The following is a 27,457-nucleotide window of genomic DNA, read 5'->3' as shown; positions in this document are numbered from 1 at the left end:
ATAGAACGGACAAGTGGAGCATGGAGGTTAAGCAAGGAGTGGGCTATACCAAAAAGAGGTGGTAATGCATTCCCCTCCGAGAGTAGCGTTTGCAAGTATCGATCAGTTTTTGTGGGGTTTTTTCTTGTTTAAAGACTAGTAGAGAGCTTGAACTGGTTCCTGCTTGCTGGTGTCTCTTTGGAGAATGGGAGAGGGGTGAGTGGGACCTGGCCACCAGCTTCTCCACATTAAGTATAAGAAACATGGCCTGAAAAAGCACGCTTAACCCACCCAGTTGCCCTTGTCCCAGCAAGGTTACAGGGGCCGACAGTGGAGGACTGTCATCCTATGAGACTAGGAGGGAAGGGGGAGCTACTGAAAGAGGGACTGACTCCTTGTTCTCATGGGAAGTGCCAAGAGGGAAAAGCAATAGATCACATGCAACAGTTCCAAATTCCATTTTTCTTACCCTCAATGGTCCAGTCCATTAGTCAAGCTAGTGTGAGAGCTTTGTCCCCAGGTTCTTTAGTTTCTATGGTGTCCCTCACCCTTCTCTTTTATATCAATTTCTACTTGTACAGACTGAATATGTAGTACAGGAGTGAAGTTTGACATTGCATATATCTAAATTTCATCGGTTTATAAGTGATTTGTGACTGGCCTAGCTGATAAGGCTGAAGGATAAAGGTTTTTGACTGGCGTACACTCAGAATGGTCTTATTGCTGTTACTGGGGCTCTGTCATACCGGTTCCTAGCTTATACTTGTGTATAGTATTTGAAGATTAGCCTGTATAACTGTACCATGAGTACAGGACTGTGGCTCAAACTCCCCCTTGAATGCAGGAAATTTGATGGTGGTTGGGGCAGCTCGGTTGAGCATGGAGATGGGGGATTTATCTCTGAACCCAGGTGGGATGGTCCTTGGTTTAGGTGCAAGGCGGAGATGCTGTGTAGAAAGTTTCAACAGAAGGGGGGAGAAGGGCAAGGAGGAGAAATGAACACAGAAGGAGCAAATCTTATTGGCTCCAGTGAGGTGCCTATTGCACAATAGCATCTATGCTCCAAGACCCCCCCCCCCCCCCCAGAAATACTACTGCAAACTAGAATTGATGAGCCAGAAGTTAGGCGTGTCTACGAGCATCCTTCATAGACACACCTAAGTGTACTATCCAAAGCGTGTAACTTGTAGTAAAACGCGTGTAAGTGTTGGGGCCAAGGTGTAGAATGAGCCCAATAGGTACATTTAATTTCATTTGTTGAGTATATATTTCATTGTCCTAGATAAATCCTAGATCAGAGGTTTTCAACCCAGGCTGTCAGATTTTCAGAATATCTACAATGAATATGGAGATCCTGGCTTGGTGTGTCCCAAGGACTGGATAGAGGGCCCCTGCCCTTGACAGATTCCAAACAAATATACATAAACTCAGAGGTAAGAGACAGGGACTGGGCAGGGAAAGGTAATAATGACCATGGAGAGGGGAGTGTGAAAGAAAGTCAGCATTGGTCAAAAAGTCAACTAGAGCACCTGAGAATAGTAACAGAAAAAATCCTCAGCATTTTGGAAGCTTTGGTTACTTTGTTGTGTACTGCATCATTTAGCAGCCTGTACTGGGGCTTCCAAATCAATCAGAAATGGCTTCTGTTTAGGCCTTCACACCGACCCTGTTATCTTCCTTTTAACCCCCCCCCCCCCCCCCCAAACAGTTGCACTGTTCACCACAGAGCCTATTTCCCTCTAGAATTCAGGACTATGTGCAAGCCAGGGCAGGTCACTATTATGCACCAGCGGTGACTTTCCTTGCCAGGAGGCCATAAACAGTGCCCACACGTCCCATCGTTCCCAGTTTCTCCAGCTGGGATTCAAGTCAAGAAATAGAACACGTCCAGTGTTGTAGCTTTTACCGTCAAGTCCGAGAACGGAGTCCATTTCTCAACCCAGTCCTCAGGGCAGACCAACCTTGCCAAGTTGAATATTCACAATGAATAAGCACGAGAGCTTTGCATGCGCTGTATTCTTGGAATACAAATCTCTCATGTGAAGATTCTGAACATAGGACTTGCTAGGTGTCTCCCGAGTTAGATTCTAAGTTGCTCAGACTGGCTTTGATGGGCAGGATAGAAAATCCCTAATGAACCTGGAAGGGACTGCAGTAACGGGACTGACGGGCTGTTTCATGTGATCTTTTAGAAAATGCCACGTTGATAGAATCATAGCCCACAAGAAAGAGACATGAAAACAAACAAAATCCACCTATTCATACACACAACACAAAGGGGGCAGAAGACTATGAAAGTAAACTAACATATCAGACTCGCCTCTAAGTGCTAGGGCTGTGAAAGCAGTCCAAAAGAAGGCAATAGCCCACGGTGTTTTCTGAACCTTCACTATAACAATCGTTCAAGGCCTGTAGCTCCTTAAAAGTAGAGAAAAATAAGTATTTGTAAGATAAAAGATTTTCCTTATTTTTTTCCTCTTGCTATATTTAAGTTACTGTTATTTTGGTCAAAAATAGTGCCAAATTGAACCACCTGTTCTGTATAATAAATTCCTGCCCACCGTGCGTATTTACTAAGGCAGTTCACAGCGGCAGAAGTGAATTTAAGGTTTACTCAGTTTGGGGAGGGGGGGCACCTTTTCCGTGGCCCGTCCACTTCTACTAGAAGATCCCGTGGGTTGCGTGTTACAGCATATCTGGTCACAGCCTATAAGCTGTTCAGGCAGTGCCCTTGCCAAGCTGAGACTAATTCGGGTCACTGAATGTTGACTCGGTACTGTGCGAAGTAGGCCTGTTCTGTATGGTGCCGTTTGTAGATGTATTAGATGAATACAGAAATGTAGAGTTGGCAATTTCCTCTTTACTTTATGACTCCAACGTATTTTACTATTTGAAAAAGAGTTAGTGCTTGGTGAAAATGGATTATGAATTTCACTCATTAATTACTTGCTTGCTCATGCAATTGTACTCCACCGTGAGGCAGCATGGAGCAGTCCAATACCACTTTCACCAAGTACTAATCTAGAAATACGGCTAGCCCATAAAATGGTCTTAGGGGCAGAGATCTTCTTTCTGCAAAGTGACTGTCTAGTGCTTGAGAGAGAGAATGCAAGTTGCCCAGCTTGCTTCTGGGTACTGCCTTTTAAGTCTACCAGAAATGTTGTTCCTTCTGCTGCCCACTAGAGACTGTGAGAATGCCACCAAGAATAAAAGATACCATACTGTCACTAGACGTCAGCCTGCCCTTTGTGTTACTGGTGTACTCATGTAATGAGCTCCACCTTTCTTCATTGTAGCCAGCTTCTATTTTAAAAACAAATGCATTGTACAAAAAAAAAAACCCATCTGTACTTTAAACGTTGATACAATAAAACATTCACAGTGTCTTACTAAAGATGTGTTTCACCTTCTGCTAATTAAGAAGTTGGATATGTTGCATAAGCAGTGGCTGAAGTAGGAATATTAAGAGACTTGACTTGTTCAGATGTGTGCGGGAAAGACCGATACCAGAGTCAGGCTGAATGTCAGAGACAAATCTTTAGGTCTGGTGAAGGCTTCAGTATCAAGCAGATTGCCATAGTCAACAGGCAAATGCTTAAGTTAAATGTACTGCCATATTTGTGACAGCCTAATCTTTCTCCATGAACAGCAGAGTTGTATTATGTTAGAGAGAAGCCCATTTTCAAAGCACTTAGCCTTAGAAAACTCCATAGTAATGTAACTTTGTAAGTCTATCTGCTTTGAAAATGAGCCCCATAGTGTGGGATCAAAAACTACCCCTACATTATGGAAAATACCACACCAGATGACCCTTCTACCTCAGGATTTCAAGGACTAGCAGGAAAGAGTTTAAGCTTGAGTACAGGAAGCTGACAGGGATTAGTAGAGTGGTAGCTGATTATTTGTTTCCCAGCTAGCAAACCACTATTTTAATTGTTGTCAATTTGGACTTCATAGCTGCAAAATGTGCTAACAGTAAGAAGCTAGGGTGATTAGTGGAGTTAGATTTTCACACAGTGCTCACCCTCCATCTTCCAAGAAGGTGTGAAAAATCATAATTCAAAAGTGTGAAAAGGTTTCTATGCAAGATGTTGCTAGTAGAGCAGCAAGGAAGTCAATGACATTATCACAAATAGAAAAGCTTGAGCTCTAGCTAAGATGGATGATCAGTTTAGACAAGAATTTTTTTTTTTTTTAGCTGGACATAAATATGGAACGTCACCTTCCAATTCTTGTACAGTAAGGCAGTCAGTTGAGGGTTAGTCCTGGATTTAGGGCAACAAGCTGAGATCTAGGGAAGCTAGGAGTTCAAATCCCACTTCTGTCATTGACAGCCCTTGTTACTTTTGAAAGTTACTTAACCCTTCATGCCTGCCGGTACAAAACTTACTTTCTATGTCACCTCTTGAACTTAAGAGACTACAATCTCTTGAGTACTTGATAGCTATTTCATTTTAACCACCTTCTAAGCTTATGCACTTGGCCCAACAAGCTAGTCAGAAAACCTCCCTTATTTCTGGATATACTCCCTGCCTTCCTCTTGAGTACCATTGGGTGGTTTTCAGTGATTATTTGCCATCGTTTCTTAACTATGGATAAATGCTTGCACTTCCTAGTGGCAATGTCAAATAGCACAGACCAAGTGGACTCATGGGAATTGCCTGGAGATTAGCAAAATGTTTTAGTTTCATTATTCTTCCTCTTGGTTGGTGGCTTACAGTGAACGATTACAAATACTTTACAAGCTAAGTTGCTCTTGTAACCAGTTACCTCTAGGTGCAGCCAAGGATAGAACAATCTCCTCCAGCCACAGGCTCCTGGTACAGTCAAGAAATAAATGTCCACCCGCAACTTCAATCTTAAAGACTTTATTACATGCAGGTTTCTAGTAGACCTGATACACAGTTCCAACAGCAGCATTCACCTTCAATCTTAAGCACATGTAAGCCACCCTGAAAGTGTGTGGCAAATAGTCCCCTTTAAGCAGTAGGCTATCAGCACATATCAGGATTCAATACAGGCTCACAGTCAGCTCCAGTCCGGGTTCTTTAGCCAGTGCACAATAAACAGTAGTTCAATTCCAAATAGAAGCAGTTCTTTCAGTTCATCCTCACAGTTCAGTCACAAAGCAGCAGTTTCTACCTTCTACTCTCTTTACCTTCAGGAGAGTTCAACACCCCAGGGACTCCTCATACCCAAGGGATTTCACCCTGCATCAGCTTCACTGGTAAATTCAATACTTTAGGGACCTCCCTTACCCAAGGATTTTCAGCCTGCAAATACTTTTGGGAATTCCTCACACCCAAGGGATTTCAGCCTGCTTCAGTACTTTATGGACCTCTCTTACCCAAGGGTTTTCAGCCTGCAACTGCTTCTCTGGGACTCCTCCCCACCTGCCTAATCAATCCCTGGCTTCTGCTCTCACAACCAATCATTCTCCTTCCATTAGCTTCCCCCATACCAGCTGAGTTAAGCATTAGACTAATGATGAGCTCCTGCACACAAGGTTTCCTAACTCTTTTTCACCCTAGTAGCGGCCCATATATACATCCTACCATCTTACACCCATGTCTTCCCCCATTGCAGCTAGGAGTCCAGTCCGGGTTCCTCATCTCACCCCCTGGCTCCTTGCCTGCAATGCCTTCTGGGACTTGTATTTCACTCTGACACTGCCTTAGCCCAACTATCCTGGATGTGACTTTATCACACTCTACAACAATTAAGGTCTGGTGGCTGTTTTTTGTTTTGTAGTACTAAGATTCCAGGTACTTCAGTACTTCCATTCTCAAAACAATGGCTTGAGAATTAGCAACCTAGGAATAAAAAAGGCTGTTGAGGCCTCTCAGACTTCTGGAAAGATGTTCCTAGTCTCCAATGCTATATAGCAGAATTAGAAAAGGTTCAAAGAAAAAGCAATGAAACTGGAGATGGAACTTCACTCATTTGAAAGGCTAAAGAGGAGGGCTGTTCAGTTTGGAAAACACAGACAGCTGAGAGGAGATAAGATTGAGGTCTACAAAATCTTGAGTGGTGTAGAATAAATAGAAGTAAATTGATTTTTCTTGTTCCAAAAGTACAAAAACCAGGGGACACCAAGTTACATGCAAGTAAGAGGAAATAGTTCCAGAGCTTAACAATTTGTTGAGTGAAAATCTTTCCCCAGAGGATGTGGTAACAGCAGTTAGCATATCTGGGGTTTAAAAAAAAAAAAAAGGACTGGACAAGTTCCTTGAGGAAAAGTCCATAGTCTGTTATTGAGATGGACATGGGGAAGCCACTGCCTGTCCTGGGATGGGTAGCATGGAATGTTACTAGTTGGGGTTCTGCCATGTACTTGTACCCTGGCTTGACTACTGTTGGAAACTAGCTTTACTGGGTGAGTCCATTATAGCCTAGTATCCTCTTATGTGGAAATGTAAAAAAAAAAAAAGTGACCCTACACCAACTGCATTTCCAGCAAACAGATGATACTCCGTAGGTAATGACAGAACAGCACATGTATAATACTCTAACCTGGTTAACAAAGCTCAAACTTTAGATGATGGGGTGCTGCAATGGTTTACCTCATGTAGCTGATTGCATACATCTAGTATAGCCAGACCATTCATTAATACTTGCTAAATTGAAATTTAATTTTTTAATCTGCCCTTTTCCCGGGCATCATAGCACAAAAAAACATACAAGTCAAAATAACAGTGTATACATAAGAAAAATCAGCAATATACAGTCCAGCATCGTCCAATATTTGTTCCTTAGACATGGCCATAGCCTGATACATTTTAAGCCTTGAAGGTAAGCAAAGGGGAAGCGTCAGACTAACCTCTAAATGTGTATTGGAGAGCAGAACATTGATCTGGCAACATGCCTGTCGAAAAGTAATCTTTGATATCCCAACATTAATGTTTAGTTATAGTGAATCTTCAATGCTTTATATAAAATCCTACCGCAGACCGGTATCCACCAGTTGCTTCAAATGCATAGCTATGTTCAGATGGTGAAAGGTCTACCAAAAGCCATACTGCAGAATTCATTGCTACTTGGAGTGCCTGAAGACAGAAACCTGGTAAGGCCAAGATAATGCGACAAGGTTACAATAAACCATACCTAAGTCAACCCACAACTTCAATTTAACATGCACTAACAAATTTTAATGGGAATTTTTTTCATGCATATTATAGCTTTAACATACTAATTGAAACAGTGAAAAATCCAAAAACATGAATATATATGTTAGAAATGGCCCTGGAAAGGGGATGGGTTTGATATACTGCCTGTGGTTACAATTAAAGCAGTTCACATATTACATATAGGTCCTTTTTTTTTTTTTTTACCTGAGGTAGGTGACTGAATAGGCTCCTAGAGGCTGTTAATGCTGTAGCAGAAAATTCAAGTTTTTAAAACTACAGGGAAGAGGGCTGTGGAAGCTAAGCTGTGATGCAAACTAAACTGTGAAAATCAGTTCTGCTCTACACTGATGGTATGGTAAACTCTAGAATAGTCAAGGCCTTAACTGCAAGCCTATGAACTAGTTTAGCATTTAAGGCTACCTTTCCCCAAGTTTAAAAGCAATTTCCCAGCAAAGAAGAGTTTTATCCTCCTTCGAATGTCCTGCTTAGGTATTCTTTTGTTTTAAAGTCTAGAATAGTCCCTTAACTGGTAGCCTATGGAATTGTAATAGTTTTAACTTTAGAGACATTAAACGCTCAACAAACAAAAGCTTATTCCTTATGTACTCTACTTATTTAGTAAAGGGAGCCTAAGTAATCTCAGTGTCTAATGTCTAGCATTTAAACTCAGTTGCTAGGAAATTAGCATTTAAACTCTGTCTGCCTTTCCCCAAGTTTAAAAGCCAACATTAGAGAAAGAGTTTAAATGCTAAACATCAGTCATCTCAGTCTACCTTTCCCCAAGTTTAAAAGCAATTTCCTAGCAACTGAGATTACTTAGTTGCTAGGAAATTGCTTTTAAACTTGGGGAAAGGTAGACAGAGTTTAATCTCAGTGTCTAATGTTTAGCATTTAAACTCTGTCTACCTTTCCCCAAGTTTAAAAGCAATTTCCTAGCAACTAACTAACCAGTAAAGTTCTACCCTGCTCAAGGAAGTTCTCACATCATTTCTTCTGGAAAGAGAAAAGATGACCCTCTGGCTTCCTTATATACTCACACTGCAAAAGGGCCCTTTTCAATTTTCTCTAACTAGTTACCAGTGGCTTGATTGCCAAATACGGAATACTATCACGGAGTTTCTTACTTCCTAAGAGAAAGACCTTTTGTAAAAGATTGGTGAAGGTAACTTTTGCTTAAGAAAAACGGGTTCCCTGTGATTATCAGCTCTACTGGGGGTGGGGGACGGTGACCGTGACAGACACTGGAGAAGATAAGAGACCAGGGCTGGTGGTAGGATTTCACCTTAAATGATTACAGTGTACTGAAACTCTGATTACAGAAAACATTTTATTATTTGTTAAGAAACAGTTCAACTTATGAGCTCTTGCATTTTAATAACTGTAATGTCTTTCAGGTAGAAAAAACTTGGGTGTTGAGCCCTTGACAACGTGCATATCACTAGGTGGATTTTAACTTTGAGCCACCAGTAGCTCATGAAAGTTGGCTTCTATCCATGTACTCTTCTTTCTCCTACAGAGCTCTGCACCCAAAAGAGGAGAAGTATAAGTTCCGAAAAGTCACTAGTGTGAAAGTCTGTCTGGCCTAAAGGTTAGGTGCTGGGTCAGTAACAGTGAAGTTGTGGGTTTGACTCCCACATGCTCCAATTGATGAGCAGCAGGTAGTTTTACTAATTTTTTTGGCCTACTTTCATAGGAAAAAGCAGCATAACCCTGGCTGCTGGTGGCCCATCCACAGTTATTGAGTTTTCACGAAACATACTCAGTACACATATTGCCCCCTCCACCCACACCACTTAACCTGCTCTGCGCCCACCTAGCTCTTGACTAAGCTAGACTAGAACCTGCAACCTCCTATATTTGATCAAAGGCTCTTTAGCTGCCAGGCCACCAGTCAGCCAGTTACTCAGTCCTCACTTTTTCCTCCACGCAGATGAAAAACAGGTAGGGGAGACGTCCTGCAAGAGAGATTGTAAGCTCTTTGAGCAGGGACTGTCTTTCTTCTGTGTTTGTACAGCGCTGCGTACACTTTGTAGCGCTCTAGAAATGTTAAATAGTAGTAGAGAGATTCAAACCCACAACCTCTGCAATATGGGGTAGGACCACTTGCTCCGAGCCGTGGCTCACCCAATGAAAGTTCCCCCTCTTTTTCTCCCCCTTATACCTCTTGGTCCTGGACACACTTAGAAAACAAATAGCAATATTGCAGGATTTAAAAACAAAGGAAATCTTTAATGCACAGTATCGTCAGGCTCTATTGAGCCACCCGGTGCAGCTTACATTACTTTTTTGTTTTCTCCCTCTAATGCAACAAAAAGGACTTCAGGCATTTCAGTTTCTCTTTTCCACTGCCTGTATTAAGGGGACAAAAGCAACACATAAGATATTAAGTGCACAGGGTTGACTACCCTCACACCATCCCAACCTCAGCTCCTGAAACATGGTGTGTTAAATGTCTACATTGGTTCTGGTGCAGGTTCCCTTACTTTTTCATTATCTGTCCTGTATCAGAGGCACAGACTGAGCCTGGAAAATACTTCAGGGCATAGCAGCTGGCATGATAGAGACTGTCCTAAACCTCCTAAGATTAGACAGTATAAGTGAGAGTAACCCTGGCAGCGCTATAGAAATGCTAAGTAGTAGTAGTAGTAGTTCTACAGCTCCTGAGGTTAGACTGTCTTGTTAGAGGGTACAAGGAAAACACTAACTTCAGAAGGTTTAGGACCAAGGAAGACAGAGGGTACAAGGGAGACTGTCTTGTTAAGAGGTACCAGGGAGAGTGTCTTGTCCTAACCTCCTGAGCTAATATTCCAGCCCCTGATACTGTACAAATTCTCCTAGAAGAGGGGGATTAATGGAAAGTCTCTTTAATGTTCCCCAATCACATGAAAATCTCCCCAATATTTTGATATCTACTCTATTCCCGAACCTACTGTTCAGAACTGTGCTGTTCAAACTCATCAGCTGGAGTCTCAGGTCCTGAACAGACGACAGAGATGGAGGAGCTGGACGTTTAGCCCCAGGACAGAAAGGAGAGGACATGCGTTTCCCACTTCCTGCCCTTAGGACTACTACTACTACTTATCATTTCTATAGCACTACAAGGCATACGCAGCGCTGTACACCATACACAAAACAGGAAGAACTTCTCGGCCTCCTTTTGAACTTATGTCCCAAGGCAGTGTGGGATTTATAGTTCAATGCTCTAGGTCTCATAATGCACCAGGGTAAGGTCAGAAATCCTGGACTAGCCCAAAATGTCCCTCCTGGAGCTGGTATCTTGAAAGCTCTGTTATGAAGAGCTTGGGTCCAGGGGTGTCAAACTGTAATACCAGAGGGCTGCAAATGAGTCAGGTTTCAGGATATCCTTAGTGAATATGCATGAATATATTTGCATACCAATAGATCTCCTGCATAATCATTAGGGATATCCTGAAAACTTTTGTCTAGTTTGCAGACTTCCAGGACTGCAGTTTGACACCTCTACAAATCTAACCTTGGCTTCCAGGACCAGATTAACTGTTAATCAGCCTCACTGAGGGCAGGGCTTGTCAAACCTCCCCTAAAGGCACACTTAGGAGCAAGGAGGTTGGAGTAAGAACATGAGGTGGCATGAGTGTATCTGATTCATTACTTGGGGTGATGCCAGTAGGCAGAGCTTGCCATCAAACTGAGTCACTCAAAGCAATGGCAAACGCTTGTTAGAAGTAAGGGACTGCCTGTGGTGGTCTATCTGTTCCATTAGGCAATGCCTTAAAAAGTGAATAAAGGATTTTTTTTTTTTTACAGCTTCCCATATGTAGATATATATCATGAAATAAAATTGAAAATCACTAAGTTGCATGGCAGTGCCAACACAGCCCATTGACATCAAATGGAAGTAAAATTAAACTCTCCTTTCATGGGGGCAGATGGAATCACATCTTCACCTCATCTCTTTTGTTGAAGTTTACATTTTAGACACACAAACGGATTATTCTGTTATGAGCATGCATGCGCAGAAGAGGTCAGTGGTAAGCCTCAGCTCCTGCACGCATCTGCCTGGTAAACCAAAACGTGAAGCTCACATTGGCATCTGTTTTCTGGAACCTAAATACAAGCATTTTTAATTTCCTTTTTTGCTTCCAAAAGCAATCAAAACTGGTAGATTTTGCAGAAAGAATCAGGAGAGAAGCATGGGAAATCCTCTCTTCCGACACCCTAACACCTACTCAGCCCTGGCGTTATTTTTTGCAGTTGTAGCGCACCTTTGCTTCAGGCGCTCTTTTCTAAGCATTGGTGAGGAATACAAAATGACCTCGTTTAAATATGCTTGACTACATTTGCACGCTTTCTGCGCTAAGGCCTGGTGTGCTCGTTTGCTGCGCTAGACCCCTCTGATCATTCTGCGCTGGTAAATGCAGGTGCTAGGACGGCGCTACTGTCTGTGTTTACCTTTGATCATTGGCATCTAACTGTATCAACCTTATCCTCGCTCTCCTCCACTCCCACCGCCCCAGTGAGTGGCTTTCTGTTTTCATTGCAGCTGGGAGTTTACCAATTCCTGTTAAAAACCACAAGATGTTTCCTCTCTGAGCACATGGCAAAGTGTTAAAACTGTGCTCCTTCAGTCTGGTGGGAGTCCAAAACTTGCACACATTGGTGTGGCAAAGACATGCAAAGGCTTTAACAGGAGAAATAACCAGCTGCCTCCAACTGCCTTCGTATTAAGACACTTTGGTGAGTTCTGGGCTTCACTTATTTGATCTCATTTGCTTTGCATTGAAATTATTTCGATTAGGAGATTTTGAGTGTGTGTGTGGTTGTAGTTTGCACTCCTGCTGCTCATTCTGTACCTGTTCTGTGGTGACGCAGTGTGTGCACAGGCACATAATCTGGTCCCAATCCCCACCTGTCCCCAGTCAATTCTTTTCCATTCCCCACCCCCCTCCTCATCATAGTGCTACCATTCGCACACCATCCCCAGTCAATTCTTTTCCAGCCACACAAAACAATAAATATGTTTTCCTTACATATTTAGCAAAGTTATGCTTATTAATATGAACTGCAGGAAAACATTTATTAATATGAACAGCAAGAAAAGTATATCATTTCACACTATGTAATAATAATAATAATCCAGAGCTCAGTTCCATTGTACATTTCTTGGTTGCTCATCCTGCAACCGAAAAGGAATATTCAGATATGCTGGGGCTGGCAGAATTTTGGTTAGCCAGGGACAGAGCCAAAAAGATTGGTGGTGAGGTTGGAGGGGTTAGGTGGAGTAGGGTGACTCACTCTCTGTCTCTCTTCTTCCTGTAGACCATTACTCAGATATTCCAGCCAATAAGCTATAGTGGGATATGGGCATAGGAGCCAACTCTGTGGATGCTGCAGGTGCTTGAGCACCCCCAATACTGAGAATTTTTTTTTTTTTAAACATTTGTACCCTGCTCTTTCCCACTCATGGCAGGCTCAATGCGGCTTACATGGGGCAATGGAGGGTTAAGTGACTTGCCCAGAGTCACAAGGAGCTGCCTGTGCCTGAAGTGGGAACCGAACTCAGTTCCTCAATTCCACAGGGCTTAGCACCCCCAATAATTTTGGAAAGTTCGCTCCTATGGATATGGGAGCAGTAACTGGGATACAGAAACCCTTCCTGCCCTGTGCCTGCAGGGGAGGTTTGACATACTCTGCCCTCAGTGATTACTCAGTCTGATTAACAGTTGGCCCTGGAAGCCAAGGTTAGATTTGTAGGGGTGGCAAACTGCTGTCCTGGAACGTGGCAAAGTAGCCAGTCCTAGATTTCTGGTCCTAGTGCATTATGGGACCGGCAGCCCTGTCAATGGATAGGATCAGGAACTATAAATCTCACACTGCCTTGGGACATAAGTTCAAAACCAGACTTTCCAAGAAGTTCTTCCTGTCCTAAGGGCAGGAAGTGGGAAATGCATGTCCTCTCCTCTCTGTCCTGGGGCTAAACATCCAGCTCCTCCATCTCTGTCATTTGTTCAGGACCTGGCACTCCAGCTAATGAGTTTGACTGGACAGCACAGCTCTGAACAGTGGGATCAGGAATGGAGTAGCGATCAGGATACTGGGGAGGTTTTCATGTGACGGGGGAACATTAAAGAGAGAATTTGTACAGTACCAGGGGCTGGAATATAAGCCCAGATGTTTAGAACACTTTAACAAGACAGTGTTCCTTGGTCCTAACCCTCCTGAGATTAAAGTGTTTGTCTCCATTAAACCCTCTAACAAGACTGTCCTAAACCTCCTGAGGATCAGAGTATAAGAGAGACTGTCTCTTTCACACCCTCTACTATGCCCTGAAGTGTTTTCCTAGCTCAGTCTGTGCCTCTGACACAGGGCAGATACAGAGAAAATAGGGGAACCTGGATCAGAACCAGTCACATACAATCCAACATTTAGATATTTAACACAGGGGGTTCTGAGAGCAGAGGTTGGGCTGTTTAAGGCTGCTGTGAGGGAGGCCAACCCTGTGCAATGAAAGTGGACAAGAGCAACGCATAAGATAGTTACTGGAAAAGAGAAACTGAAATGCCTGAAGTCCTTTTTGTTCTATTAGAGGAAGAAAAAAAAGTAACATAAGCAGCACCAGGTGGCTCAATAGAGCCAGACGATACTGTGCATTAAAGATTCCCTGGATTTAAAACATATTGTTTGTTTTCCAAGTATGTCCAGGACCAAGAGATATAAGGGGGTGATTCTCATCTGTTGAGATGTGGCTCAGAGCAAGTGGTCCTGCCCCATGTTAGCAAGGTGGTGGGTTCAAATCGCTCTCTTGCAGGCCGTCATAAGCACCACTATACTGGGAAAAGACCAAGGGTCCATCAAGCCCAGCATCCTGTCTCAGACAGTGGCCAATCCAGGCTTCAAGAACCCAGCAAAACCCATTAAAAATATATATATATTTTAATTTTTAATAATATTCAATGGACTTTAACCTCAGGAATCAGACCAAACCCCCTTTGGAACTCATTGCCGGAAAATGTAGTGACAGCAGCTGGCCTTTCGGAGTTTAGAGTCCAACTACACGCTGAGTTAAAAAAAAAAACAACTTTCTCCTGTTTGTTTACACTTTCAAGCAACAATAGAACCAGAGAACACGAGATGAAGCTAGAATATGGTAGATTTAAAACAAATGCATCACATCTGTCCGCTCTACTCCGCTCATTATCTTGTAGACTTCTATCATATCACCCCTCAGCCGCCTTTTCTCCAAGCTGAAGAGCCCTAACCTTCTCAGCCTTTCCTCATAGGGAAGTCATTCCATCCCTTTTATCATTTTCATCACCCTTCTCTGCACCTTCTCCAATTCCTTTATATCTTTTTTGAGATGCGGCGACCAGAATTGGACACAATATTCGAGGTGCAGTCGCACCGTGGAGAGATACAACGGCATTATAACATCCTCTTGTTTTCCATCCCTTTCCTAATAATACCTAACATTCTGTGCGCTTTCTTAGCTGCCGCAGCACACAGCAGAAGTTTTTAACGTCTTATCCACGATGACTCCCAGATCCCTTTCTAGGTCTGTGACTCCTAACGCGGAATCTTGCATGACATAGCTGTAATTCGGGTTCCTCTTACCCACATGCATCACTTTGCACTTGTCAACATTGAACTTCATCTGCCACTTGGATGCCCAATCCCCCAGTCTCACGAGGTCCTCCTGTAATCTTTCACACTCCTCCTGCGACTTGACGACCCTGAATAATTTTGTGTAATCTGCGAATTTAATTACCTCACTAGTTACTCCCATCTCTAGGTCATTTATAAATATGTTAAAAAGTAGCAGTCCCAGCACAGACCCCTGCGGGACCCCACTAACTACCCTTCTCCATTGAGAATACTGACCATTCAATCCTACTCTGCTTCCTATCTTTCAACCAGTTCTTAATCCATAGTAATACCTTATCTCCGATTCCATGACTCTCCAGTTTCCTCTGGAGTCTTTCATGAGACACTTTGTCAAACGCCTTTTGAAAATCCAGATACACAATATCCACTGGCTCCCCATTGTCCACGTTTTTTCACCCCCCTCAAAAAATGCAGTAGATTGGTGAGGCAAGACTTCCCTTCACTAAATCCGTGTTGACTTGGTCTCATCAGCCCATGTTTTTGTATGTGCTCTGTAATTTTATTCTTAATAATAGCCTCTTACCATTTTCCTTGGTACCGATGTCAGACTCACCGGTCTATAATTTCCCTGATCTCCTCTGGAACCTTTTTTAAAAATCGGTGTAACATTGGCTACCCTCCAGCTGTTTTTCATTTGAGTGGAGGAATGACAGGTATAAGAGGAGGAAAAAGGGAGGGCTGAGTAACTGGCTGACTGGTGGCCCAGCAGCTAAAGAGCCTTTGATCAAATATAGGAGGTTGTGGGTACTAGTCTAGCTTAGTCAGAGCTAGGTGGGGCCAGAGCAGGTAAGTGGTGTGGGTGGAGGGGGCAACAGCACAGATAGACCTATGTACTGAGTATATCTGGTGAAAACTCAATAACTGCAGATGGGCAGCCAGGGTTATGCTGCTTTTTTGCTATGAAAAGTGGCCAAAATATAAGTAAAACTACCTGCTTATCAATTGGAGACTGTGGGACTTGAACCCACAACCTGATCGCCAGCTGAGCTTTCACACTAGAGTTTATTCGGAACTTCTACTTCACCTCATCTGGGTGTAGAGCTCTGTAGGACAGAGAAGAGTATACAGAAATAAGCTCTCTCTCGGGAGCCACTGGTGGCTGGCTCAAAATTAAAATTCACCTAATGATGTGGTTAGCCAAGGGTTCAATTCCCAGCAACATTACAATTACTAAAATGCCAAAAGCTAATCAGTTACTTTCTTGTTCTGCACATTTTCTAACAAATAATAAAGTTTTCTGTATTCAGAGTTTCAGTAAATGATAAGGCTACTTTAATCATTTTAATCCTGTCAGGTGATATTGACTAAGGTGCAGCCCTACCACAAGGCCCTGATCTTATCCAGTATCTGTCCCCTCAGTACTGAGCTTGTGTCTCATGTCTGATTTCTGTTCAATGCATTCTGAGGAAGGGACTGTTGGGTCTCATGCCAGCATGTCATGGGACAGTAAAAAGAATCTTCCAGGACTGACCCTGCAGATTGCACAGCACTGACTGTGCTGGAGATTCAGACACAACCCTGAGCAGATAGAGGAGGGTGATATAATCCATCTATCCAGTACTCCCCGCAACTGACATCTGAGACAGTACAAAGGGATGTGGCACAGCAGCTGAACCTTCCTTATTCACAAACCTGATACAGCTTTCAGCTTCTTTCAGCTCTTTACAACAACATTCTCATTCCCAACCAATAATCAATTTCAATTCCCTTTACCCTTTCCAAGCTCCCTATATTCCTCTGTCCACAGCTCCCATCCGAGTGCCTGTCCTGATCACCCAGCCCTTCTCTCCCTTTTTTAATTGTAGTCTTTTACAGCAGCATTCTCACTCCCAGGCAGTAACCCCCTTCCTATTAGCTTCACTCCCATTATAGGTCCCCTTTCCCTATGCTCACTTATAGCTCCACTCTCAGTGCATTAATCACCCAGCTGTTCTCCCCCTCACTTCTCCTTTCTGTTACTTCCAGCCTTTCACAGCAGAGTTCTCTCTCCTGGGCAATCACCCCTTTCAATTCACTTACCCCTTACTATCCCTCTCCCAATTGCTCCACTCCCAGCCACTATCCTTTTCACCCAGCTCCCCTCCCTTTACAGCTGTTCCTGCCACTTCCAGCTCTACAAAGCCCATTGTCTCCCAGCCAATAACCCCTTTCTACTACTATAAAGCATTTCTATAGCGCTACCATTCCCATACAGCTACGTTCTACCACCTCCAGCTCTTCGCAGCTCAATTATCTTTCCCAACCAGTAACCCCTCTAATTCTTCTCCCCACAGCTCCCCTCCCAGTGCCTGTCCCCATCATCCAGCCCTTCCCCCCTTACAGTTCCTGTTGCTTCTGCTCCTTTACAGCTGCATTCTCACTGCCAGGCAGTAACCCCTTCCTACCCCCTCTTCCTCTCCCCACACCTCCACTTCCAGCGCCTGTCCCCATCACCCAGCTCCCCTCCTCTTACAGCTGCTTTCAGCCACTTCTAGCCCTTCAAAGCTGCATTCTGTCTCCCAGCCAGTAACTCCTTTCAAACCCCTTCTATTCCTCTCCCAGTACCTTCTCTATCTTTTTTACCTTCGTTGCTAAACACATTATTGTCAATAAAGTTAGGTGACTGAGTCTTCTTTCAGGTCCATCACTGCAAGCAGGAAGGGCTCATATCCTTAGCTCCCTCATCCCATCAGTCAGACACAGCCAGCCAATAAGCTGCAAGACAGCATTACATTGCCTTGGACAGCTCTCTCTCTCCTTCTTGGAGTACATTGGTCAGATATTCCAGCCCACAGAAGTTAGATAGAGACAAGGAGACCCAAGGGAGGCTCTATTTAGCCCATTACACGGGTAGAAGTACACCCAAAACAATAGCAAACGCTATTGAAAGCAATAGTAAAAGATTATTAGAAATATGGGACTGGCTATGCTGGTCCTCTGTGAAAAGTCAAAAGCTGTTCCATTTGAAAGACAGAGCCTTAAAAAGTGGAGGATAAAAGATTTTTTTTCACTTATGTGACAGCTTTTTAATTTATTGAAAGTGTCCCATATGTAGATATAAATATCATGAAATCACAACTGAATATCACTAAAACAACTTCAAAAATTAGTGTAGCTGGTGGAAACAGCATTAACAAAGGACAAAGGTTATATTTTTGTGCGCATTTTTCTACACTGTTTTATACAACACAGTAATCCATGGTAAAATCTCAGTGAGGATATCCTGTGTACTGATGGGTTCAGTTTAACTGTTGTAACGTAATAGATGACGGCAGAAAAAGACCTGCATGATCTATCCAGTCTGCCCAACAAGATAAACTCATATGTTTGTGTATACCGTACCTTGATTTGTATCTGCCATTTTCAGGGCACAGACCGTAGCAGTCTGCCCAGCACTAGCCCCACCTACCACCACCGGCTCTGCCACCGAATCTCAGCTAAGCTTCTGAGGATCCATTCCTTCTCAACAGGATTCCTTTATGTTTATCCCACGCATGTTTGAATTCAGTTACTGTTTTCATCTCCACCACCTCCTGCGGGAAGGCATTCCAAGTATCCACCACTCTTCTCTGTGAAAAAAATATTTCTTGACATTTTTCTTCAGTCTGTCTCCCCTTCAATCTCATTTCATGTCCTCTAGTTCTACCGCCGTCCCATCTCCGGAAAAGGTTCGTTTGCGGATTAATACCTTTCAAATATTTGAATGTCTGTATCATATCACCCCTGTTTCTCCTTTCCTCCAGGGTATACATGTTCAGGTCCGCAAGTCTCTCCTCATACGACTTGTAACGCAAATCCCATACCATTCTCGTAGCTTTTCTTTGCACTGCTTCAATTCTTTTTACATCCTTAGCAAAATACGGCCTCCAAAACACAATACTCCAAGTGGGGCCTCACCGACGACTTATAGAGAGGCATTAAAACATCTTTTCTTCTGCTGGTCACACACCTCTCTCTATACAGCCTAGCAACCTTCTAGCTACGGCCACCGCCTTGTCACACTGTTTCGTCGCCTTCAGATCCTCAGATACTATCACCCCAAGATCCCTCTCCCCGTCCGTACATATCAGACTCTCACCGCCTTGTAATCTGCCTTGGGAAGCCTGGTGTTATAAATAATGGAAGTAAAATTAAACTCTCCTTTCACTGGGGCATATAGCATCACATCTTCACCTCATCTCTTTTGTACACATGGATTATTCTGTTTTGAGCATGTTTCACGGACAAGAGTTTTTCATAAGTCAAAATAATACAAATAAACATTTTCTTTCATGTAGATTTCTCATTTGTTTAAACATAATTAAATGGGCTATAAGCCCCTAATGCAGTCCATTGGTTTTCTTATATTTTGTCCTTGTGATGACTTCTACTGTGCCAAAACTGGAAATACAGTGAGACAGAATAGACTTCAGTAACATCCAAAACTTGTGTTCACATTTGGGTAATAACTGAGAAAATGCTGTTGAAAACTGCCAAAGAATAAATAATTATATAGCACAGAACTGGAAAATGTTGGCACATTTAGACTGACTCTGGACTTCTGCATAAAGGTAGCTCTGACCTCAATATTCGACTTTCTTTTAAATAGTAGTAATAAACAATATTAAGAGCATTTTTTATAATATACCACTGCATTCCACAAAACAAAAGGAGCAAGATCCCACAAACCGTCTTTGTCTTTCTCTTTTGATCTAAGCACAGGGAAAAAAAAAAGAAAAAGATTTTAAATGCTCCTAGGTTTCAACCTAATTCATGTTTAATGTAGGATATAACTGTCATAGATAGATAGAAACTCTGAATGTTGAGTGCTTGATTCTCATAATATGATATCTGCTTTAGTGGCCCTTTACCAAGAAAAAAAAAATCTCTGTACAAATGTAACACAGGCTAGGGTATCCCTATAACCAGCTCCTCCAAATGGCATCTTGATGCATTATGGAACCCGCAGCCTGACGTCAATGGGTAAAATCAGTGACCACAAATCCCACAGTGCTTCAGGATGTGAGTTCAAATCCAGAACTAGCCAAAAAATCTTCCTTCTGGAACTGGGGAGCTTGGTAACAGTGCCTAGAAAGTCCCAGACGTTCATGCACCCTTTCCCAGCTGCAGTTCTAATTTCAGTCAAACAGCTGTACAGTGCATGATGTGTTGATAAGTAGCAATTCTTCTGACACGCTGTCCATCGTGTAGTTCAGAGTTTGCCAGTTGATGCTCGTTTAAGATGCTTTTCTGGGTTATGGGGTTGCTATGTCAGCCAGAGATTTTGATAGGCAATTAATAAAAATAAAATAAAGATGGGAATTACTTGGTTACAAAACTAGGGGGAGGGGATTTTTAACCAACATTTACTACAAAGGGGGTCATATATATATCTATTTTTACATGGCTATATTAGTGAGCATATGAAGAGAGGAAAGTAGGGGATGCAATGTGGACTGGGTGAGGACACCAAGGTTAGGGTGCAGCTGGAACTGGGTACAGGAAGGGTGGGAGGTGGGAATGCAGTGCAGACTGGGTGAGGAGATAGAGGTTGGGATGCAGCTGAAACTGGAAGCAGAGAGAAAGGTAGGGGTACAATGAGGACTGGATGATGAGACAGGCTGATGTGGTGGGAGTGGGGGAGGAAGGGGAGTATGGGGTGTAGCTGGCACTGGGTGCAGAGATGGGGAAGTGGGAGTGTAATGCAGACTGAGTGAGGAGACAGAGGTTGGGATGCAGCTGAAACCAGGGGCGTATCTGGAATCCGGCAGTAGGGGGGGCCAGAGCCAGAGAGGGGGGGCACGTCAGACGCCGAACTGGACTGGATTCAACGAATCAGCACTGCAGCGTTACTTCCTTGAAGCACATGGCCACGGAGGAAGACAAAATATGGAGATTGCGGGTCGGACCTCGGCTGGCGGGGGTTGGGGCCCCCCGCCAGCAAAAGTAAGCAGCGGGGGAGGATTGACGGCGGGGAGGGGGGCCAGGGCGAAATCTGCGGGGGCCCAGGCCCCTGTGGCCCCACGCAGATACGCCCCTGGCTGAAACTGGAAGCAGAAGAAGTGGGGTGCAATGGGGACTGGGTGAGAGGGAGGTTGGGGTGCAGCTGGTATTAAAGGTGGGTGTTTCCTCTGCAGCTGCGATGCCTCGATCTTTTCTGGTCAGAAGTAAGAGAGCATTCAGTTACCAGGGCCATAAATTTGAGAAGAAAGTCTCAGAGCCGGCCATACCCGCTGGAGGTAAGAGACATCCACACAGTTTCTACTAACTTGTATTAGGCACTGTAATAAACATCCTTCCCAGCCCCAATGATCCTGTGAAGGGTGGGAAGCAACTGTACAATTCAGTTATTCACCAAATCACCACTACAGCAAATCATAACAGGACCCAAAAAGAACTGGAATCCTCTAGTTCAGGGATTCCCAAACATGTCCTCGCAGTCCCCCAGCCAATCAGCTTTTCATGATATGTGCAATGAAAATGCACGTGTTAAATACACATACAAATGCATATTCATTGTCGTTATCCATTTTGATTCATGGGACATTTTCTGCTCATTGTAGACAAGGTCACAAAGGTTGAGTATCCAGAGGGGCATTGTACAAATGAGATTAGGAGCCCAGTTTGGTCACCAATGGTGGTGGTGGTGGTGGTGGTGGGGGGGGGGGGGGGGGGGTTATGTGACTTGTGGTAGGACGGGATAAAGTCTATGGATTTTCCTTTACAGGGGCAGATTTGGGTTCACTGGTGTTGACTAGCAGCCCTTCCTCCCATCCCCAAATAAATGAAGTAGCACAGCCTCCTTGCTGTTGGAATTCAGAAGAGAACTGGAACGCACCAGAGTCGCAGGGTAAGTGACAGGGCTGTCCTTTCTTGGAATTTCCAGAGAGTACTCTCTGCTTAGGAACAAGTAGTGGATGCTGCCTTCACCTCAGTTCCAGGGAAAAGAAGGTAGCCCTTGTATCAAAGGATGGAGGTGAGGAAGAGGAAAGGTTCCTGCAGAAGGCTTCCTCTTTCTCCTCTCCAACCTAGGTAACGCTGGCAAGTTTGATTAGAAAATGAGATAGAGTCGTTCTGAGAGAAGAGGACATTTCTCTGGTAAGTGAATACTATTTTGCTTTGGGAACTTAAAGATTGGGGTTTAAAGGAGGAATTGTAGGTTAGTGATAGGCAAAATAAAAATATAAAAAGCTAATTTTATCAAGTAATCTCCATAGTCTTTTCCACTTATTTTAAAAACTTTGTACCACAGCATTAACAGATAGACTCTAGCAGGCACGTGTCCGTTCTCTTGAGGCTAGAGTAGCAGACTTGATGGAGCTGAGGGAGACAGAGAGGTACATAAAGGAGACCCACAGGGATGATGTAGAGAAGTCCCACCTCCAGTCTGGTACCCCTGTGATACCTTGGAGGAGGGAAGTCTCCTAGAAGGAGAGCATCACCCTGGTGAAATAGGAAGTACTCCTGTAGCCAGAACCTGCCCACCAGGGGATGCACTATCCTCTCGCACTGAGGATATGTCTCCAAGTGCTGCCCGGGAGGGAAGGGTTAGGACAGATGTTGTAGTTGGTGATTCGATCATTAGGCATATAGATAGCTGGGAGGCTGGTGGACGTGAGGATCACTTGGTGACTTGCCTGCCTGGTGCGAAGGTGGCAGACCTCACGCGTCACCTAGATAGGATTTTAGATAGTGCTGGGGCGGAGCCGGCTGTCTTGGTACATGTAGGTACCAATGACATAGGAAAATGTGGGAGAGAGGTGCTGGAAGCCAAATTTAAGATCTTAGATAGAAAGCTCAAATCCAGATCCTCTAGGGTAGCATTTTCTGAAATGCTACCCGTTCCATGTGCAGGGCCCAAGAGACAGGCAGAGCACCGGAGTCTCAATGCGTGGATGAGACAATGGTGCAGGGAGGAGGGTTTTAGATTTGTTAGGAACTGGGCAACATTCTGAGGAAGGGGGAGCCTATTCCGAAAGGATGGGCTCCACCTTAACTAGGGTGGGACCAGGCTGCTGGCATTGGCATTTAAAAAGGCGATAGAGCAGCTTTTAAACCTCGAATATTGTGTTCAATTCTGGTCATCGCATCTCAAAAAAGATATAGTGGAATTAGAAAAGGTGCAGAGAAGGGCGATGAAAATGATAAAGGGGATGGGACGACTTCCCTATGAGGAAAGGCTAAAGCGGTTAGGGCTCTTCAGCTTGGAGAAAAGGTGGCTGAGGGGAGATATGATAGAGGTCTATAAAATAATGAGGGGAGTTGAACGGGTAGATGTGAAGCATCTGTTTACGCTTTCCAAAAATACTAGGACTAGGGGGCATGTGATGAAGCTACAATGTAGTAAATTTAAAATGAATCAGAGAAAAAGGTTCTTCACTCAACATGTAATTAAACTCTGGAATTCATTGCCAGAGAATGTGGTAAAGGCGGTAAGCTTTGCAGAGTTTAAAAAAGGTTTGGATGGCTTCCTAAAGGAAAAGTCCATAGACCATTATTAAATGTACTAGGGGAAAATTGACTGTTTCTGGGATAAAGCAATATAAAATGTTTAGTACTTTTTTGGGATCTTGCCAGGTAAATTTGTGACCTGGATTGGCCACTGTTGGAAACAGGATGCTGGACTTGATGGACCTTTGGTCTTTCCCAGTATGGCAATACTTATGTAATTATGGGAAGGCATGTGAGGAAACGGCAGTACGTGTGGCTTGGTTCCTGGGTAGAAAAGTTAAGCCGATTCTGAATTCTTGATGCCATCCAAAGAAGTACAAGGGCTATGAAGCCCTTGAAGCAGAGCTCCTCAGGACACACCCAGCCAGTCAGGTTTCCAGGATACCCACAATGAATATGTATGGGAAATCTCTGCCGTACAATGGAGGCAGTGCATGGAAATTTCTCTCATGCATATTCGTTGCAGATATTCTGAAAACCTGACTGGCTGGGTGTGTCCCGAGGACTGGGTTGCAAATTCCAAAACAAACACGGCTGGCCTAAAATTCTCCCTGCTTAGGAGTGAGTGAGTCAAACTAGTTTGGGCCAAAAGTTCATTGTCCCCAGTGTTCTGAGTGGGGGGGGGGGGGGGTGGGGGGTGGAAGGAAGTTCGAAATGGGACACATGTTGCACGTGTAGTAGTGGCCCCAGCCCCCTACCTGAGAATGCTGACAAGACCCAGGGGTGATGTTGCAATAAAGGTATACCCATTCTAGTGTATGCATGGAACACCAAGGGGGGTGGGCTGCCCACAGCAAAGCCTTCACCAATATTTAACCTTTTCCTTTCTCATACATTTATAGTTATGGCCAACTCCCTGGGCCTACTTTACAGTCCATATCCCTGGGGCACATGCCCCAGCTCACAGCTGAAGCAACTGGTCTGCAAACTCCTGCCGGACCCTGGCCTGGATCCTCAGCACCTTGAGGTGAGTGGGGAGGGAATAAGGAATATTGGTCTTCCTCTGGAGTGCTCATAATCACTTACTGAAACCTTCCTATTCATGTATTCGGTGAAAGTGTTTAGCATTCATAAATCTCTTTACTGATGTATTTAAAATTAATGAGGAAACCTACCATAGACTGCAAATTTAATACTATCCAGTTGCTCACATTCCCTGCCTCAATTTTTAATTAACCCTGTATTTCCCTGCTATGCTAATATTTTCCTTCCACACTCATGGATAAAACCTGTAGTCTGATTAAATAACAGGACCAAAAGATGGCACAGAATCAGAATGAAAGCCAGCGGTCTTAGCAGTCCAGAGGCAAAACCCTGATAATTTTTGAAAAGCTAAACAAGCAGCTTTGAACCTGAGTTTTTCTGCTACAAGAAGCCAGTGCAGTTTGTTAAGATGAGTTGAATCACTAGTATATCTATTCAACCTGCATATGAATCTAGCAGCTGTATTTTGTATGATTTGCAGTTTTTCTGATATTGACACTTAATACCAAGAACTAGAACATTACTGCCATTTCCCTCTCTCTTACTTCTTTGTTCTCTCCAGGCCTTGCCTCCTCCCCAAGAGCTGGACAGTCACCTGCCACAGCCGCCCAACAGCTGCCAGATGTTCCCCTTCAGCAGCTGCAGGAAAGGTTTTGATCATCTGAGGAGCTCAGCACATCAGGGAATTCCATGTCAGCCTAAAGTGAGAGGCCTTGTAATATTACACAGGGACTGTAGCAGCACTTGCAGTATCACTTCCAGGAGGGATACAGTCCTGGCTCTCTAGGTGCACCATTATCTTTTTACTAAGGAACTTCGGGAGTAACAGACAGAACCCAAACTGGCATCCAGGTTAGAGTCAGTTGGCATCCTCATTCCAGTCCAGGATGTGGGATTCTTTCTGGGTCTGCATACCTATAGTACCCATATATAAGGTACTTCTTGACTCTGATACTGTCATTAAATGCTCGATCAAGTGAAATTAAGGGACCCATTCTGAACACTACATTAGTACATAAGTATTGCCACTCCAGGACAGACCAAAGGTCCATCAAGCCCAGTATCCTGTTTCCAACAGTGGCCACTCCAGGTCACAAATACCTGGCAAGATCCCAAAAAAAGTACTAAACATTTTATACTGCTTATCCCAGAAATAGTGGATTTTCCCCAAGTCAATTTAATAATGGTCTATGGACTTTTCCTTTAGGAAGCTGTCCAAACCTTTTTTAAACTCTGCTAAGCTAACCGCCTTTACCACATTCTCCGGCAACGAGTTCCAGAGTTTAATTACATGTTGAGTGAAGAAAATTTTTCTCCGATTCATTTTAAATGTACTACTTTGTAGCTTCATCGCATGCCCCCTAGTCCTAGTATTTTTGGAAAACATAAACAGATGCTTCACATCTACCTGTTCAACTCCATTCATTATTTTATAGACCTCTATCTATCTCCCCTCAGCCGCCTTTTCTCCAAGCTGGAGAAGTGTGATCGAAGGCGTTGGAAGAAATGCAAAGTAGTCTATTCTGACCACAACTCTGCCTCCACAATCTCGGGTATGAAGCCCAAAGGTTGCTTATGTTCTGGGCCTATTTGCTGTTCAGGAAGGTTAGCTCTAGGTCTGAAGCACTGATAATCCAAACGAGAATCAGAGCCAGGGAGGGGTGTTGTACTCCCCTAGCAGAGGGCCCCTCCTTGTGAAGGAAGAAGCTGAGACTGCTCTGTATTTGCCATGATCGTTTATCAGTTCCACTACACAAGTTCTAGAGAATGCGTGTCTCTATGATTGTATGTGAACGGTATAGTCACAAACCCCACTTATTGCTGCCGCTTTGTTTACAGACCAGAATCTTCTTGTGTCGGATCTGTGGGAAGAGTTTCAAACGCTCATCGACCCTGTCTACGCACCTTCTGATCCACTCAGACACACGGCCGTACGCCTGTGAGTACTGTGGCAAGCGCTTCCATCAGAAATCGGACATGAAGAAGCACACATTTACCCACACAGGTGAGCAGTATCCCCCCCCCCCCCCCCCCCCCCCATATTAGCCCTCTCCTCAAGTCACTTCACTGGCTTCCTATCCGTTTCCGCATACAGTTCAAACTCCTCTTATTGACCTATAAGTGCCTTCACTCTGCAGCTCCTCAGTACCTCTCCACTCTCATCTCTCCCTACATTCCTCCCCGGGAACTCCGTTCACTGGGTAAATCTCTCTTATCTGCACCCTTCTCCTCCACCGCTAACTGCAGACTCCATTCTTTTTATCTTGCTGCAACATATGCCTGGAATAGACTTCCTGAGCCAGTACGTCAAGCGCCATCTCTGGCCGTCTTCAAACCTAAGCTAAAAGCCCACCTTTTTGATGCTGCTTTTAACTCCTAACCCTTATTCACTTGTTCAGAACCCTTATTTTTATCATCCTCACTTTAATATTCCCTTATCTCTTGTTTGTCCTGTTTGTCTGTCCTAAATAGATTGTATGCTCTGTCGAGCAGGGACTGTCTTTTCATGGTCAAGTGTACAGTGCTGTGTACGTCTAGTAGCGCTATAGAAATGATAAGTAGTAGTAGTAGTAGTAATAGAACACTCCACACCATGCACTGTCCCTAATGTACCCCACTCCTTCCCTTGAACAGCCCCTACTCTTTCAGTACTGAGACCCTCACTTCTGCCCTTCCAGTAGTGAGATCCTCCTCATACAGACACAGCTCTGCCCGTGTACATCACTCCTGTGCTACAGGAGTTATTGAGAATCATTTGTTTACTCTTTCTAAAAATACTAGGACTAGTGGGCATGCGATGAAACTACAAAGTAGTAAATTTAATACGAATTGGAGAAAATTGTTTTTCACTCAACATATAATTAAACTCTGGAATTCGTTGCCACAGAATGTGGTAAAGGCGGTTAGCTTAGCGGGGTTTTAAAAAAGGCCTGGCCAGCTTCCTAAAGGAAAAGTCCATAAACCATTATTAAATTGACTTGGGAAAAATCCACTGCTTATTTCTGGGAGAAGCAGCATAAAATGTATTGAACTTTTTCGGGATCTTACCAGGTATTTGTGACCTGGATTAGCCACTGTTGGAAACAGGATACTTGGCTTGATGAACCTTCGGTCTTTCCCAGTGTGGCAGAACTTATGTACTTAAAAATAATATTTGACTGTAATAAATATTGGAGGTTTAAGTTTTCAACTCTGTGGCTGTTCTACTCCCTATTACTTATCTGCATTGTTGCTTCTTTTCTATGAATATGTGAATCTCTCCTGTTTTTATTAATACCTTGAGTTCTAAGCATCTGGACAGTTACACACTTATACAC

At 43.7% G+C, this 27,457-nt stretch overlaps 1 protein-coding gene across 3 annotated transcripts in view; it reads left to right on the top strand.

Annotated features, from left to right (window-relative positions):
* The first annotated feature begins 275 nt into the window (after positions 1-275).
* Positions 276-27,457, top strand: part of LOC115466117 (zinc finger protein Gfi-1-like) — a 30,411-nt gene continuing 3,229 nt past the window's right edge. The window contains exons 1-6 of one of the 3 annotated variants that reach the window (XM_030197159.1): positions 276-1,412; positions 20,843-20,944; positions 21,433-21,555; positions 23,999-24,123; positions 24,703-24,843; positions 25,980-26,145. In XM_030197159.1, the coding sequence (XP_030053019.1) occupies positions 20,848-20,944; positions 21,433-21,555; positions 23,999-24,123; positions 24,703-24,843; positions 25,980-26,145 (652 nt within the window). In that variant the 5' untranslated portion in view covers positions 276-1,412; positions 20,843-20,847. Of the gene's footprint in view, positions 1,413-11,729; positions 11,823-20,842; positions 20,945-21,432; positions 21,556-23,998; positions 24,124-24,702; positions 24,844-25,979; positions 26,146-27,457 lie in introns of those variants that run through there. The other 2 variants (XM_030197161.1, XM_030197160.1) reach the window with 2 other exon arrangements.

This window comes from Microcaecilia unicolor, chromosome 3 (assembly GCF_901765095.1).
Source record: "Microcaecilia unicolor chromosome 3, aMicUni1.1, whole genome shotgun sequence".
In the NCBI taxonomy this organism is placed as follows: Eukaryota; Metazoa; Chordata; class Amphibia; order Gymnophiona; family Siphonopidae; genus Microcaecilia; species Microcaecilia unicolor.
The sequence above is the reverse complement of the archived record's forward strand: the minus strand, read 5'-3'. Positions and strand labels throughout refer to the sequence as shown.